The sequence below is a fragment of the Gorilla gorilla genome, chromosome 18 (assembly GCF_029281585.2).
Source record: "Gorilla gorilla gorilla isolate KB3781 chromosome 18, NHGRI_mGorGor1-v2.1_pri, whole genome shotgun sequence".
In the NCBI taxonomy this organism is placed as follows: domain Eukaryota; kingdom Metazoa; phylum Chordata; class Mammalia; order Primates; family Hominidae; genus Gorilla; species Gorilla gorilla.
This window is the reverse complement of record NC_073242.2, coordinates 112,156,406-112,173,310: the sequence shown is the minus strand read 5'-3', so window position 1 is coordinate 112,173,310 and position 16,905 is coordinate 112,156,406. Positions and strand designations below refer to the sequence as shown.

Sequence of the window (16,905 nt, the reverse complement as noted above, 5' to 3'; positions counted from 1 at the left end):
GCAAAGGCTTGCCAGGGCCGACTGAGTGGGTCCCTCAAGGCCCTGATTCGGCTAGAGGAGCCTCAGGGGCCTAGTGACTGATACTGCTCTTGTTCTGTACCTTGCAGCCAGGAGACATCCCAGGCAGGTTAGTTCCAAGGTCCCCTCCTGGGCACAAAAGGCTCTGCCTCTTGCTTCTATTTTATCTCCCATCTGCCTGCTTCTCATTTCCTTATGCTTTATGCTCCAGCAGTGCTGAAGCTTCCAGAACACACTATGTTGCTTTAAATCTTTGTGCTCTTGCACATTTTGTTTCTTCTCTCTGGGATGCTTTTATCCCGTTTTGCCACCTGGAAAACTCCTATTGATCCTTCAAAACCCAGCTCAGATAGCACTACCTCTAGGAAGCTTTCTGGCTCCTTTCCCAGGGGAGTTTATCACTCTACTTACTCTCTGCACTCAATGTCTCTATTTTTTGCGGTGATCACTTTTGTCTTCCTACAATAGATGATGAACTCCTTAGGGACTAGGTTATCTGTGAATTCAAATACATAGCACAGTGCTTACCATCTAGCAGGTGCAATTTCATCTCTTTCTTCTCTCAAGTGAGAGTTAGGTTTCGTAGCTAAAAGTCATCCAGGAAGATATTTTACCCCAAAAATGCTTACATCATGGTAGAGTCCCAGAAAATAGCATCTCACTTTATGTATCACAGGGAATTAAATCCAAGTTCTATTTGTGGATTAATTGGGAGACATGTCCTGGGGCAAGAAAGAGAACGTTTACCTTTCAGCTAATGGGGTGATGCCTCTGAATAAATTATACAGGCTCTGCCATCTCCTGCCTTCAACTCCCTAGGCAGACGCAGGAAGGAGGAGGCGATTATGATACATTTGCTACAAACCTCAAAGACAGACAATTACACTCCCGCTCCTATCAACTGGGGCTCTGAAATATGCAAAGGCAGAGGGAGGTGCGTCCGGCTTGCTAGAAAAGACAAAACGGAGCAAGGCCAGATGCTGGTGGATTACGCAGGCGCCAGAATTACCCCAAACCAGGAAAAGGGTTGTAGGCTCCAGGAGGCGGAGGTGGGTGGAGGGAGCCCGTGTTCGGGAGGAACTTACCACAATGATGTTTTCATGCTCCTGGGTGGTCAAGTTTGTGTTCTAAAGGATTGAATGGAGACAGGAGGAGGAAAACAAAACAAAAGAAAATTAAGAAAACGAGCATTTGGATTTCAAGATCCACAGTTTTGAAACATCTTCAGTGTCACAGACCAACTGTCACTGTCATTTTTTCTTAATTAAACAGATCAGAACACCCTCAGGGGCAAGGTCGGGAAGGGGGAGAAAGTATGGTTTTGGGACAGGGAGAACTGAGTTCTTGTCCCTGTTTCGGGGCTTGAGTTATGTGACCTTGAGTGAGTCGAGTCTAGGGGAGACTCAGTTCCTGCTTCGGTCAACGGGGCTTCCAGTAACCTCAATAGGCTGTTGGGAGAGGATCTGGCCCTCGTCAAAGTGAAACTGCTTAGAAGCCAGAAGGCAGGTTCATAATAAGTATGTAAAGAAACAGACCTTTCAAGAGCCCTAATCTGTGCCAGGCAGCCTTTTAGGAGTAACACGTATGTGATTTCAGTGCTTCTCAAACTAAGTTCCCAAGGAACATGAAGTTCCGTGAGTGGGCCCGAGATGTTTTAGCTGAATTCAAATTCTAGCAAATGACTTGCAAAAACATAATTAGGTTGAATGGATTACATTTGCTGAAATTTTAGGGGTCCTGTTTCCTTCCCAATCTGGACTTTTCTTAAATAATTGGTAACTGTTACAGGTTGAACATCCCTTACTGAAAATGCTTGGGAACATGTATTTTGCATTTCCTTTTTTTTTTTTTTTTAAATTTTGGAATATCTGCATTATACTTAACCAGTTGAGCAACCTAGTCTGAGAATCCAAAACCTGAAACTCTCCAATGAACGTTTCCTTTGAGTGTCATGTTGATGCTCAGAAAGTTTCGGACTTTTGGCCAGGCATGGTGGCTCCCATGCCTGTAATCCCAGCACTTTGGGAGGCTGAGGAGTGTGGATTGCTCGAGGCCAGGGGTTCAAGATCAGCCTGGCCAACATGGCGAAACCCCGTCTCTACAAAAAATACAAAAATTATCTGGGCATGGTACTCGCTACTCAGGAGGCCGAGGCTGCAGTGAGCCGAGATTGTGCCACCACACTCCAGCCCGGGCGACAGAGCGAGACTGTCTCTAAAAAAGAAAGTTTTGGACTTTGGAGCATTTCAGGTTTCAGGATTAGAGATGCTCGACCTGTGCCGCCATCTGTGAGTACTTGAACAAGGAAAGAGACGGCTGTGCCATAAACAAGGAATCACAGGAAAACTCAAAAGTGCCCGCCCTTCTTTCTTGCTAGTTTCGTGGTGTGTTCTGCTTTGCTTGTCTGTTTTGGTGGACACACAGTGGTGCGAATTCGTATTTCCTAAAAGAGCCACATTGGCTGCTTGTAAAGAGACCCCTCATTTGAACAGTGTTGGCAAGATTGATTGTTCTGGTTCTAGACAGAGCCCCATGGCTCCCACCACCTGGACAGGCTTAAGGCATATGGGGGTATCTAATGTGTTTACAGCAGCTGAGGCAAAAGAAAAGCTTGCGAGCTATGAATTTGCTTTTGCCCAATAAGCTGGCTCCCGAGGGCTGCGGGAGGCCGTGAAGCCAGGTCAGCATCTGAATGAACCACATGAGTCTCTACCGGTCCCCATGAGACGTCCTGACCTAGGTGAGGTCGGACCCAAGATACCTAGAATCCAGGCATGTGAAAGGATGTTTTTTGGATCTGAACACGCTTTTTTTCTTTAGTGGATATGAGTGGAGTTTGAGCAGCCTGTTTATGGTAGATTATTAACTATATAAGTCATTTTTCAGCCTCGGGGAGAAGCCTGGCCTTGGTCTCTCCTTACGACTGCTGAGCTCTCTATGCCTCAGGCACTGTGTAAGAGCTTTGTTTTGCTCATGCCACCAATTTCTTTTGATTATGACAGGTTCTCTACTATCCCATTGACTGATCAGCTGCCTAAGACTGACGGGATGCAGTGACTAGCAGGCGCAGGGTAATAGGGGGTGGAGTGAGGATATGAACCCGTCTGTCCTTACTCTAAAGTCTATATTTCCTGCCACTGAGCTACAGTGCTCCACCACCCATCCAAGAAGCAGTTCCTTACTTTGGGCTGCCAAGGGCAGCTCGACACATCCATCTCTCGCCCCCACCCACGCACCTTTCCAGGAAGGCTTTGGCCACCACGGACACCATTTCCTTTGTCCCAGTCACAGGACAGCCCATGCATTCTACAGGGAGCCTTCTCTCCACCAGGGCCATTTTCCACCCCTGGTAGAGCATGTCCACTAATAGCCACTGCATTAGAGGGAACACCTGACTCTCAAGCTAAGCGGCCACTTTACACGCAGCTCAACAAAGGCCTGGGAGGGTGGGGACAGCCAGCTTTGCTTTGCTGGTGGACGGACAGTTCTCTCTCTCGGAACTGTTTTGCGTCCTTAACAGCTCCCTCCACGATGCCCCTCTGCCTGCTCCCTCCAGATCCTTCCACCTTCTGGTTGGTCTGGTGATGCCTGGAACCTCTCCAGAGGAGGCCTTGCAAACAACTTGGGCAAACAGAACAGAGAAACAACCCAGCCCCAAAACAGGGCACAGAGGTCGAAGGCAGATGTTTGTTTTTCCAGCTACTAGCTCCAGACGCCTGGCTGAAGGTGCTTACGGGGTTCAGACCACAGACATCCCCTATGACAATGAAAATGTGGCCACGTATCAAAGGCCCTTGCAAGTTAGGCACAGTGCCAAGCACTTTATGCATATGAGAGGATCGCATCCTCAATTCTATGAAATAGGTACTCGTCTCAGACCCAATTTACAGAAAACAACTGGGCACAGAAAGGCCTAGCAACTTGTCCAAGGCCACCCAGCTACTGAGGGCAGGACAAGGTCCTTCCGACCCTACAACACGCACTCTTCATCTCCATAGTTACATACTTGCCAGAAAGTCTCTACCAACCCAGGTTTATCTCACATCTATGTGCAGGGGCATAAGCTTCACCACTGGGCAGACCCGGGCGAGGGTCCTGGCCCAACACTTAATCTGACGGGCCCTGTGTGAGCTACTTAACCTCTCAGCACCCCTGGTTACTCCTCTATACATTTTAATACTTACCTTGCAGGGTCATTGGGAGAAAATGGGGAGGTCTAAGGGCCATCAAACTGACCACTGCAGAGCATGCATGAGTGGATGCTGGGTCAGGCAGCCTGGGCTGGAGTCCCAGCTCTGTCCCTAATGTCAGCTCTCTTCAGTAAAGCAGGGTGAGTAATGCTGACTCCTTGCCTGACACAGTAGCTTCAAAGCACATGGAAACTTCTTCCATTTTCCTACTTTAAATATCTTTATTCCTCCATCCTAGCACTTAAGGGTCAGCTGCCTTTGAGATTTTTACTTTAAAGCCCAAGAAGCACCCTCAGCCAGGTGTCTGGACCTAGGTGTGGTGGCTTATGCCTATAATCCCAGCACTTTGGGAGGCCAAGGTGGGAGGATCACTTGAGCCCAGGAGTTTGAGACCAACCTGGGCAACACAGTGAGACCCCATTGTTAATAATAATAAAAAAAGCCCAAGGAGGGATGTGAAGGCCAACAGTCATGCAGTCACCTGAAGCACATCTGAGAGGGGAAAAAAAATCTTGCCCGAGGCCGGCAATGGGGCATGTCTGCTGCCCTCAGCACTGCCCTGATTTAATAAGGGTGTGGTGGTGGTTGAGCCTGGTGGCGCTGAAATGGTGGCCAAGTTGGTCTCAAAAGCACTTGGCAACTCTAAGGTGGAACTTCTAGCTCCATTACAAACTCGCCACGTGAGTTGGGCAGGTCACTCAGTATCACTAGGCCTCAATTTCCTCATCTGCGAAGTGAAGACAGAAAGGCCCATCTTTCAGAGAGAATGTGAGTTTTAAAAGAGAGGCTGTCTCACTTTGGGAGGCCAAGGCAGATGGACCATTTGAAGGCAGGAGTTCAAGACCAGCTGGCCAACACGGTGAAACCTTGTCTCTACTAAAAATACAAAAAATTAGCTGGGCATGGTGGCGCATGCCTGTAATCTCAGCTACTTGGGAGGCTGCAGCAGGAGAACTGCTTGAACCCAGGAGGCGGAGGTTGCAGTGAGCCGTCACGCCACTGCACTCCAGATTGGGTGGCACCTGGCACCTGCCTGGCTTACTACAGGTGAGCAGGGACCCCTTCTCCAGATGAGAAGTCTGCACCTGGAGCTGGACATCCAGCACCCAGGCTCAGAATTCCAGCCACTCTGTGATTCATTTCCCAGCCTGGGTTTTTACTCCTCTTGGAACGATGCTGGTCTCCCAACTGAGGACAACACCTCTGACCTCTGTCCCTCTGCCTGAAACTGTCACTGCCACCTACGTTCTACCTCCCACCTCGCCTCCTCCTGGAGTGAGGGACCTTCTCTACTCCACAGACACGGAGGGCCGGTGCCAGGCCCCTGTCCCACGGGCAGCGGCCAGCATGGGCCTGCAGAGAAAGGGGAGGGCTCCAGGCAGCCGGGCACTTGCATGGCAGTTTGACGGGGGCGACTCAGGACCGGGGGTATCACTGTCAGGGGAGCGGGACAGAAGCATCAGTCTGGTGGCTGTGCACAGTTTAAATCAGGAGTCATCAACTCCAGTGTTCCCAGAGGGCCAGGTGAGCAAATAAACGAGAGCAGTATTAATATTTGTAAAGCGCCTAGAATAGCACCTGAAACAGAAAACAGAAAGAAGCACATTTCCGAAGTGCCTTCTGCCTAACCAACAGCGGGACAGACTCGCTGATGAGTTTCATTGTTCACTGCCTGTCTCCCCTGCCGGGACACAAGCTCCAGGGGGGTAGGGGGCTTGTCTTTGCTTGAATTCCCAGATGGTGCCTGGCACAAAGCACACATTCAACATGCGAGGAGGCCAGCAAAGCAGATGGCACAGGAGGCCCAGCCGACGGGTGGCATCAGGTAGCACCAGCTGCAAACCGCGGCTGGATTTTCTGATTGTTTTTAAAGAGAACCTGGAAATTCCCACTGTACTGTGAAATCTCCTGATTTTTAAAATGGTGTTTAAATTAAACAGAGCACATCTACAGGCTTTGTGGGGTGACGAGGGCAGAAAGCTGAATCCCCCTGGACCCCTGAAGCTCATGTGGGCCACTGCTCGGGGAAGACAGAGATGGGGCTGGGACTACTGGCTCTCACTGCACGGGGCAACACCTCCTCTTCGGTGCCTACAATCCCCAGACAGCGCAGCTGCAAGCAGCTGGGGCAAGCCTCCCTCTCCAACTCCCACACACGGCTGGGTGGGCAACTGCTCACCTCCTTCGGCAGCAGGGCGACAACACAGCCCACACGGAGCTCTGCCTGCGCCTGCTGCTTGGCATGGAGCCGGTGATCGGTGGAGGGAAAGGCAAACAATGTAAAGGGGTTCAGGGGAGGGGTTTTACCTCTGAGAGCAGTTTCGAGACGATTTCCAGTGGGGCCTGGTTGATGGAGTCATCCTGCAGGGGGGATGTCAGGGCCATGTCCACCAGGGTCCGGATCTCTTTCAAGACAACTTCCCAGCGGCTTGGGTTACTCAGCACTTTCTTATATTTGTAAATCTTTTTCTGGTTGAAAGAGATAAAGAGACAGCAACATGTTACTCACATAAGGAAGGCAGAAGATGGAAGACAATCAAAGAATCAGATGGGTTAGGGTGTAAAGGGCCCTGAGAAACTGCCAACTTGGCCCAGTCCCCGTTTATAAGGAAACTGACACCCCGAGAGAGGAAGGGTCACATCCAAAGTCACGGGGTGCGTTTGCAGCCAGGCCTCCTGACACTAGACTCATTTCCCACACAGGCTCACTTCACCCCAATGATAATCCTTGATAGATGACCTTTTTCTTTTTTCCTGTTTTTTTTTTTGTTTTTGTTTTTGCTAAAAGGATGAAGAAACTGAGGTACACAAGAGGTTAGAAAATCTGCCCAGGGCTCTAGAGTTGGCAGAGCTGAGACAGAAAGATGTGTTCCGGCTCTCAAGCCAGTGCCCTCACCACCACACTATACTGTCTCCACACAGTTTCCAATGACTTCAAAAAGAAAAGGGGGAGACTTCTCTTTTAGATCATATCTTCTGCCAAACTCATTCCCCAAGGATTCAAGCGCAGTAAGAGTGGGAATGGTCAGTCCACAAAGGGGCTTTCTCTGAGTTGAAGGCACTGTTTCCGCCTATGTCAATCCCAAGAGGTCTCTTGAAGACAGGTAGTCAGCTAGGGAACATGACAGACAGGATTAAGGCCAGGAATTAGACTCCAGCCAGGTAGGGACTAAACCTGGAATGCTCCCCCGGGAAATCCAGCGCTGCCCTCCGCATCCACCTGGCGAGGAAGACAAGAGTGCTCTCACCTTTGCTTGGGCGCTGTGTCGAAGCCAGAGAGCGGTTGGGGCAGGGGCTGCTGCCTCCCTGGATTTGAGGCAGAGTTAGTTCCGCCTCTCTGACATCATGGAAACCGAGGCCCTCGGAAGGCGGAGGTCTGGGCCAAGCACTCCCTCCACCCCCGCCCCGGCTCCCGCCTTTGCAGCTGCCTGCCCCACTGCACCCGGCCTGCTTGAGAGACTTTCTAACTGGATGAACTCCTTCATTAAGTGCTCTGCTCCTTAGGGAGAGCCTAATTTTAGTGTTACCGTGCCAGCAGCCAGCTGGGGTGACATGTCACAATCTCTGAGCCAAAGTCAGAAAGAGGAGGGGGGAAAGGAGGGTCCCTTGCTGAACCGCTAAGGCTCAAACAGAAACTTAGAAGCTGCCAGAGCCTCCCTGACCGCTTAGTTTCTGAGCTAGGAATTATCAAGTGGTCGTGGGACCCACCGCTATCAAGGAAGTATCTGAGGGACACATTCCATGCCAAGTGGAATGGTTACTTCTGTCGGTGAGGCACACTGGTGGGATGGGAGGTGGACCTGAGTCGGAAAGATCTGGTTCTTCCTAGAAAACTTTCACCTTCTGAGCCTTAGGGTCCTGTTCTGTAAGTCAGGCTGGAAAATACCGGCACCTCTTTCAATCTGTAACCCTGACCCATCCTGGACCCATGTGGTCCACTCTATGGAGCCGCATTCAAAAGTCAAGTCCAGATAAAACAGCCAAGAGTAACAAAAAGGAACGCTGAGACTGAATCTGTCTCTTGAAAAACTGAAGGAGATGAAATGTAAAACCTAGGCCAATACGGCATCCCATCTTCCTCCTCTCCATTATTTTCCCACACCCCATGATTTTCTGGGGCCTCTGATACACTCATTGCCACTGGTGTCGCCCCCATGAACTCACATCAAAGACGATTTTCATTCCCCCCACCCATCACCCCAAGTCTTTCCCGTCATCTCTCCCTTCTCCTCTCTCTGCTCCTTCTTTCTCCTTCTCTCTAGTTCTTTCATCTACCCACCTGCCCACCTTTCTTTCCTCCTTCCAGCACCTGGTCTTACTGTTCTTTGCCCATTCACCCATTGCGCATCAAGAATTAGAAAGAGATCAGCTCTTCTCATAGGCCCAGCAGAGCAGAGGAGGCCAAGGCAGCCCAGCATTCCCCAGGGAGCGGGAGGGGAAAGACCAGGAACATTCACTTGCCAGCCATTGGAGACCCTACGAGGACAGGAAGAAACGCGTGACAAGTTGTCAGGGGTGAGTGTAACAGTGAAGAGTAAACATGCTGTTGATGTTGATGATGGTGACAGTGACTACTGGCTGAACTTCATTAACGATGAGACGCACCCAGTCCACTGAGGCGTCTCTGGAACCATAACCAGCCTCCTTCCTAGTTACTGTCAACCGAAGCCGCCCTGTCCTAGTGCTGTGAGCAGGACACGCTGCCTGAATAGCACAATGAAATATCTGTACAAAACACAACATGTCTGAAGCAAGAACCCTACCCGCTCCAGAGGATGAATGCTCCTTTGAGCCTCAGAGTCTGTGGTTTTAGTTTGTACCCAGAGAATTGTTTAATTTTTAAAAGACCATGAAATGATCACACAAAATCCACCCTATATCAAGCCCCAAAGCAAACCACAGCGATCCACACCCGTGTCTTACATTTGCGTGGAGTCTGGGCTCTAAGTGGATTCTTCTGATCAGCTGCACATTATTTACTTTTGAAAGATTAATGACTTCATTCTTTTGCTAAAGATGATGCATGCTCATTGCAAAAAATCTAAACTGTACTGAAAAGCACAAAGAAGAGGATCAGTTTTAAAAGGCCTCAAAAATCCCACAACCCAGAAATAGCCACCATTAATATTTGGTGAACATCATTCCAGCGAAGTCTCATTTAAACTTTGCAAAATACAATCAGCCCTGAGGTGAGTGGCCATCAGTACAATCTCCTATTCTCCACACACAGATGCCACTCAAGATGCAGAGGCAACCAGTCTGAGGCATAGCAGGGCCCAGTGGGCAACACTGGCACCAACGCAGTTTCAGAGACGAGCCCTTGGGGTCGGTACACCCAGCCTCAGCTCATCCACAGCTCCCCTCCTTTGAGCGGGGAGGACAACAGCTTTCCCGGGAGGGCCCAGGCCCTTGCTTCACAGGCATCCATGGGAGAGTCTGCAGAGGCTGTATTCAGAGCCAGAAGGTCCCAGGGCTTGTACCAAGGGCTAACATTTCATGAGGACATACCATGTGCCAGCACAGTGCTAGCTCTTATGAGCTTTATCCCGCTCAATCCTCACAGTATCCCATGAGTTGGGGGCTTGTCATAGGGAGGACCCTGAGACAAGGGACTGAGTGCAAATGGCTTACTGATCTGAGAGGGAACAGCAGGAAATACTGGTGGGGAGAGTGGGGAAGTGAGATGGGCAAGAGAAGACAGTCAATAAACAGGGCACTGTCAAGCACATTATATGGGCAATGAGGGTTCACTCCTGCTGGGGGCTCTAGGGGACAGTGCAGATCACACTCAGAGTTGACGTTCCTAAAGAGTGAGGGAGCTGGCCATTTGTCCATTAGCTCCCTAAACTCTTCAGGGCTTTTTTTTTTTTTTCTCAGACAGAGTCTTGCTCTGTCACTCAGGCTGGAGTGTAGTGGTGAGATCTCAGCTCACTGTAATCTCCACCTCCCAGGTTCAAGTGATTCTCCTGCCTCAGCCTCCCAAGAAGCTGGGATTACAGGTGTGCACCACCATGCCCAACTAATTTTTGTATTTTTAGTAGAGATGGGGTTCACCATGTTGGCCAGGCTGGTCTTGAACTCCTGATCTCACGTGATCCACCCGCCTCGGCCTCCCAAAGTGCTGGGATTACAGGCGGCAGCCACTGCGCCTGGCCAACTCTTCAGGGCTTCTGACTGCCATGTGCCCAGGCCAAAGTGATCCCACAGCCAGAAAAAAGCATGCGCTCTGCAGGGTCACAGGTGTTCATGGTGCACAGCTGGCAGCCCTCACGTGATGCTGAGGGGGTGGCCAGCTGCAGCTTCTGCCAGAGGATTGTTGGTGTTCTCTGTGCACAGAAGCCTATCATGGCCCCGAGAGGTCAAGAGACTTGCCCAGAGTCAAGCAGCTAGAAAGGGACAATTCAGGAGTGAAAACTGGCTCTGACCACTGCAAAGCTCTTTCCATCACATCAGTGAGGGCCAGCAGGGTCGGGTGAAGAGGATATCAGATTTGCCAAGAGATCCTGAAGAAGTGTCAAGAATGCTTGGTGACACAGGGACAAGATCCAGAAACAAGATCCACAAGGCTCTGAGAGTGGAGGCCAGGTAACCAGAAGGCGGTGGAAGCAGCAGGGGGAGGGCGGGCTACGGTGCTGCGGGTGCGGGAGGAAGGTGGGCTACGGCGTTGTGGGTGCGAGCTGCAGGCAGGCCCCTGTTCCCAGAAGAGGCTCTGAGCCCCAGGTCAGGGTGGCCACAGGGATGAGGGAGACCTGTCCAGGATCAACAGGGCCCTGTCCCTCCTCCCTAGGTGACAAATTAGCATGCCTCATCCCAGGAACTCTGATGAGCTCATCAGGTGATGAATCATGGTGGAGCTGGGACAGGGACGCCTCCGGAATCCCTGCTCCAGGCTCCCTGGAGGCTGGCCCTCAGCTTTGCAATATGGTCTTCCTGCTGAGTGCGCTTTGCCAGGTGGGGTGGGTGGCCTGGTGGTTTGTCTAGCATGGACCCCACAGGCCACTGGATTCTTCTGAAGTGGGGAGTACACAGGGGCCTTGGAACTGTTCTGTGGCTGGGCACACAACCTGGTGTTTTCACAGAAAGGGGCTGACTTAGAGCAGGGTTGGTGAACTATAGCATGCGGTAAAACCCGGCCCCCTGCCAGTTTTTGTTCGATGAAACCAAGAATGGTCTCACAAACTGTAGGAGTTGTGACAGAAAATAAACACAGAATATGCAACAGAAATCCAATGTGGCCCACAAAGCCCCAAATATTTGCTATCTGGCCCTATGTAGAAAAAAGTTTGCCAAGATCTGGCTTTAAAAGTCAAATTCCAGCCTAGGAGTAAGCATGCAAAGAAGATGCTCAACGTCATTAGCCCTCAGGAAAACGCAAGCTAAAACCATAAAGAGATACGACTTCGTCCTACGAGGATGGCTGTAATAGAAAATGACAGACAACGCCAAGTGTTGGCAAAGGTGTGGAGAAACTGGGAATCTTGTGTGTTGCTGGTGGGAAGGTAAACTGGTACAGCCACCTTGGAAAATTGTTTGAAAGTTTCTTAAAACATTATACATAAATTTATTATATGACCCAGCAATTCTGTTCCTAGAAATCTACCCAAGAGAAAGAGAAACAAACTCCAAAGACATGCCCAAGAATGTCCATATCAGCATTCTTCACAGAAACAACTTAAATTCATCAACTGATGAATGGATAAACAAGATGTGGTATAGCCATTCAACCAAACAGTATTTGGCAACAAAAAGAATTGAATTACCCACATGCTACAAGACGGATGCACCTCATAACCACTACACTAAGGGAAAGAAGCCAGATAAGAAAGACATAGTGTATGATTTCTCTTATGTGAAATGTCTAGAAAGGCAATTTCACAGAGACAGAAAGTGGAACATTCATTGCCTGGGGCACAGAACGGGAATGAGACTGCAAACAAGCATGAGGGCATCTTTCAAGATGGTGGAAATGCTCTAAAACTGAATTGTGGTGATGACTGTACAACTTTATTAATTTACTAAGATCACTGAATTGTGTACTCACAGTGGGTGAATTTTATGGTATGTGGATTCCATTTCAATAATGCTATTTTTTAAAAATGCTATCTTAGGGATGTAGTCATCAGACAAAACCAAAGGTAGTATGGCTCAGTGGCGAAGCATATAGGCTTCATGAGCAGACTCCAGATCAAATCTAAGCTCTACTTCATCCATCCACCCATCCATCATCTACTTACCCACCTACCATTCACCCACACATCCATCCATCTGCCCAACCACCCACCCACCCATCCATCCATCCATCCATCCACCCACCCACGCATCCATCCATTAATCCATCCACTCATTCATTCATCCATCTACTTATCCATCCAACCATTCACCTACCCACCCAACTATCCACCCACCCACCCATCCATCCTTCACCCACCTCATCATCCGTTCATCACCCATCTACCATCCATACTTCCATCACTCACTCATCGATCTATTCACCCTTCCATCCAATCATCCCATGAAGATCTACTATGACGTGCCAAGCACTATGTTAAGTACTAAGGATAACCATGGTGAACAAAGCAGACAAGCCCCGGTGCTCATGAAACTTACAGTCTATTACTTGCACCAGTTTCCTTGTCTGCAAATCAGGATAAGAATAACTACTGTCAAAGGCTTGCTGTGACTATTTCATGAGATAATATATAAAACACTTAGCTCAGTTCCTGGCTAAACAGCAGCTCTGATTGTTTTCACCTACCAAGTTCTGCAAAGGAGTAGTCCAGGGAGGTAGAACTCAGGAGGGCTCCCCACATCCGAGCCCAAGCCCCACCAGCCAGCGGCAAGCAGAGACAGCAGGCAGAGCCTCCTGCTTCCCTTCTGGCAGAGTCAGCCACTCCAGCGCTGTCCTCACCCTCTCTGCTTGTCAAGGAAGGGACGTTACCTGGGCAACACTTGCCATCGCTCTGGCAACTGTTCTCCCAGCAGAGGCAAGCAATACGCCAGGGTTCTCAGGCCAGGGAAAGCAGAGCCTGTTGCTCCTCCACGGGAGACAAGTCGTCAGCAGGAATGTGCCCCTTGCCAGGAGAGGAGTGACTCAGAATGCACTGGAAGCACGTCGCGCCAGTCAGGGGCTGCTGCTCTGCTGCTCTGCTGCTGCCGCAGCCTCTGGGGCTCGCGCGCGTACACACACAAGCACGCATGCTCCCCACCACCTGTCGTGAAGAGAGGACGCTGCATGGGCGCGCCCATGGCACTGCAGAGTGGAGGAGGACCCCACAGGGAAATATGAGCCAGGGAGGACCCAGCCCGGCTTTGAAAACTTTTTCCAGTGCAGGTCCTACAGCGGAGCTGCCTAGTCCAGAAGCTACCAGCCCCAGGTGGCTACGCACACTGAACTTCATTAAAATGAAATACAACTACAAATCCAGCATCTTCATCACATCGTAACATTACAGTTACTCGGTAGCCAGCTGTGTCTAGTGGTGACTATAGTGGTGCAGACAGAGAACATTTTCATCATCGCAGAATGCTGTCGGGCAGTGCTATCTGAAAGTCTTGGTGTCCCTGTCATCACGTCCCCGCGGGCCCAGGAGCATGCGTGTTTGCCTCTACCCATCGATGCTGAGGTCTAGTATGTGTGTGGCACTGTGTTCGTCCCAAGGAAAGGGCCCTTGCCTACCTCCTCCCATGGGAGACCCCCCTCTCCAAGCCCCCATCTCACTGGGACCCTGCCTTGGAATTTTCTTAAAAGGTCTACCAAGGTGCAATGTCCCCAGCTGTGCCTTGCACACCCGGGGACAATGGCTGGCTGGTTATCTTCTCTGGCTTCCCTGATTCAAGACTCACTATGGCTGCAGATGCTAAGTCTGTAGGAAATAATTTGCTATCTCCAGCAAGCCATGGCTTCCGGGAGGACTGGACACTTGGGAGGCAGCATTTTTGGCCTTCTTGAGTCCTCCAGAATAGCTTCCCTTCAATCCTGTGAGCATCAGAGACTGTCACATTACCTTCAGATATAATGCAGGCCTCATAACTGCCCCATGGGTGTTACCCCCAAACTGCCCTTTTGGCCGCCAAGTCTTCACCATCAACCTAAAACCCGCTCATAACCTCTCAGCTCCCTGCTGGTGCACTCCCCACAGAGACACCCTGGGTCAAACACAGCCCCCTGGCCATATTCCCCATGCCTGCTAGCCCACACAATCCATGTCACAAAATCAGCCTCGGTGCTTTGGCTACAATTTCCCAGGGAAGGAGGCAACACTGTCCCAACTATCTGTCCACAATTCCAGTGAAACACACGGGCACCAGCACCGCCATGACTGGAGGGCATCTGTGATCTAATTGTGGAGTATAAAATAACGAGAAGACACTCAACTTAACTAGAAAGTGACACCCCCAAAATCTCATTTTTAAAGAAATATTGTAAATGCATGTTTCGTTCGTTTTCATTACAGGTCAGGGCTTTAGGGTCAACGGTGCTTCTGGGATTAGACTGAACACTATTTTTTTTCTCTCTGACTGGGATTCCTTTCTTGCCCCAGGCTTGGTAGGGACAACCCTAGTGCCTCCGGGAATCACACAGGGGCTTTACCAGTCACAGCCCATCACTCTGGCCTGAGAAACTAGGCTCTCTGAGGCACCAGGGGGCTGCCATCACTATATACACATACATATAGATTTACTTCATTGAGGTAAAATTCACACTCCATAAAATTAACCATTAACCTTATTTATTTATTTATTTATTTATTTATTTACTTACTTACTTATTGAGACAGAGTCTCGCTCTGTCACCCAGGCAGTGGCATGACCTCGGCTCACTGCAACCTTTGCCTTCTGGGTTCAAGTGATTTTCCTGCCTCAGCCTTCCTAGCAGCTGGTATTATAGGCGCCCACCACCACACACGGCTAATTTTTGTATTTTTAGTAGAGATGGGGTTTCACACCATGTTGGCCAGGCTGGTCTCGAACTCCTGACCTCAGATGATCTGCCCGCCTTGGCCTCCTAAAGTGCTAGGATTACAGGTGTGAGCCGCTGCGCCCGGCCACCATGAACCCATTTACAGTGAACAATTCAGTGGCGTTTAGCACAGTGTTGTGTAATCACCACCACTATTTCCAAAACTTTTCCATCACTTCCAAGGAAACCCTTTTAAGCTGTTACTTCCTATTATACTCTCCCCCAGCCCCTGGGCAACCACCAATCCACTTTCTGTTCCTGGATTCCCCTATTCTGAACATTGCATATAAATGGCATCATACACTATGTGTCCTTTTGTGACCGCAATGAGGCCTGGGAATCTGCATTAAGCAGCTTCCAGGTGAGACAGATGTCCTTGAGCCCTCTAAGCAGCAAGGTTCTCACCCACATGCCTCACTTCCTCTCCTCCACGAAGTGGACGTGTTACAGAGGAGAGGAGAGGTTCATACCTTGCGCAGGTCACATAGCTTGTGTTGTGGGTGGAACTGTGTCTGCCAAAACTGTTGGGGGTTAAAATGTGTCTTCCACTGCATATAAATCATACACAATGTGGCCTTTTGTCCACTTAGCATACCGTCCTCAAGGTTCATCCGGCTGTGGCAGCTTTGCTTCACCCCTTTCCATGACTAACAGTCCACTGCATGGATACGCTGCAATTTCTTTCTTTCTTTTTTTTGCGAGATGGAGTCTCACTCTGTCACCCAGGCTGGAGTGCAGTGGTGCGATCTCAACTCATTGCAAACTCCGCCTCCCAGGTTCAAGCGATTCTCCTGCCTCCGCCTCCCGAGTAGCTGGGACTACAGGCGCCCACTACCACGCCTGGCTAAGTTTTATATTTTTAGTAGAGACAGGGTTTCGCCATGTTGACCAGGCTGGTCTCGAACTCCTGACCTCAGGAGAGCCACCGCGCCCGGCAGATACACTGCAATTTCTTTGTTAATCCACTGATGAACTCTTGGGTTGTCTCCACCGTAGGCTATCATGAATAGTGCTGCTATGCACATATATTGTTGCTTTTTGCCCTGTCCCTGTGCCTCAACTGCACTGAATCAGTTTAAATTTTGCCACAGGACAGCACAGGGTGTAAGGGGTCTTTTAGGGGACCCCAATTTACCCCACACAATTACTGAACTCTGTTAGCTGCTGGTCCAACTAATTCACTGATGAATTAATCAATGCTTACCCTTCAGGACTCATGTTTTCAAGGTGGGTGGAGGGACGCCTACTCTGAGTGGGGCACTGGCTCGACGGAGGGGCAGGGAGTGGGGGAAATGATACAGAGATGAGACAAACCAGCCCCTGCACACTCCCAGTCTGGCTGGAGGGTGAGACAGGGCACAGAACATTCTAACGAAACTACTCATTACAGTCATAATGGCTACTACATATCAAGGGCTGACATTTTCCAAGAACAGCAACCATGCGTACTGGGTTCTGATGAATGACGAGTGACAAGACAGCGGAAAAGCCATCGCTTCTGAAGGGCACTCCATAGGCCAGGTCCTGTGCGAAGCACTTTGTATAAATACATTTTAAATCATCCCATCCACTAAATGAGGTGAGTGGTATAATGTAAGTCCCATTTTACAGATGAGAACATCGAGGCTGAGAGAGGTAAGTCATGCAGTTACTAAGAGCTAGGCAGAATTGGGATCCAGGTCTAGCTCTGGATCCTGAGCACCTGACCATCATGCCACTCCGAGAGGCAAACCTGAG

At 49.9% G+C, this 16,905-nt stretch overlaps 1 protein-coding gene across 3 annotated transcripts in view; it reads right to left on the bottom strand.

The window, feature by feature from the left end:
• The window catches only part of CMIP (c-Maf inducing protein), a 266,184-nt gene that overhangs the window by 52,247 nt on the left and 197,032 nt on the right, over positions 1-16,905 (bottom strand). For 2 of the 3 annotated variants that reach the window (XM_031002719.3, XM_055366753.2), the window contains exons 4-5: positions 6,516-6,677; positions 1,104-1,145 (exon numbers count right to left, since the gene is read on the bottom strand). In XM_031002719.3, coding sequence (XP_030858579.1) covers positions 1,104-1,145; positions 6,516-6,677 — 204 coding nt within the window. Of the gene's footprint in view, positions 1-1,103; positions 1,146-6,515; positions 6,678-7,456; positions 7,518-16,905 lie in introns of those variants that run through there. The other variant, XM_019012701.4, reaches the window with a different exon arrangement.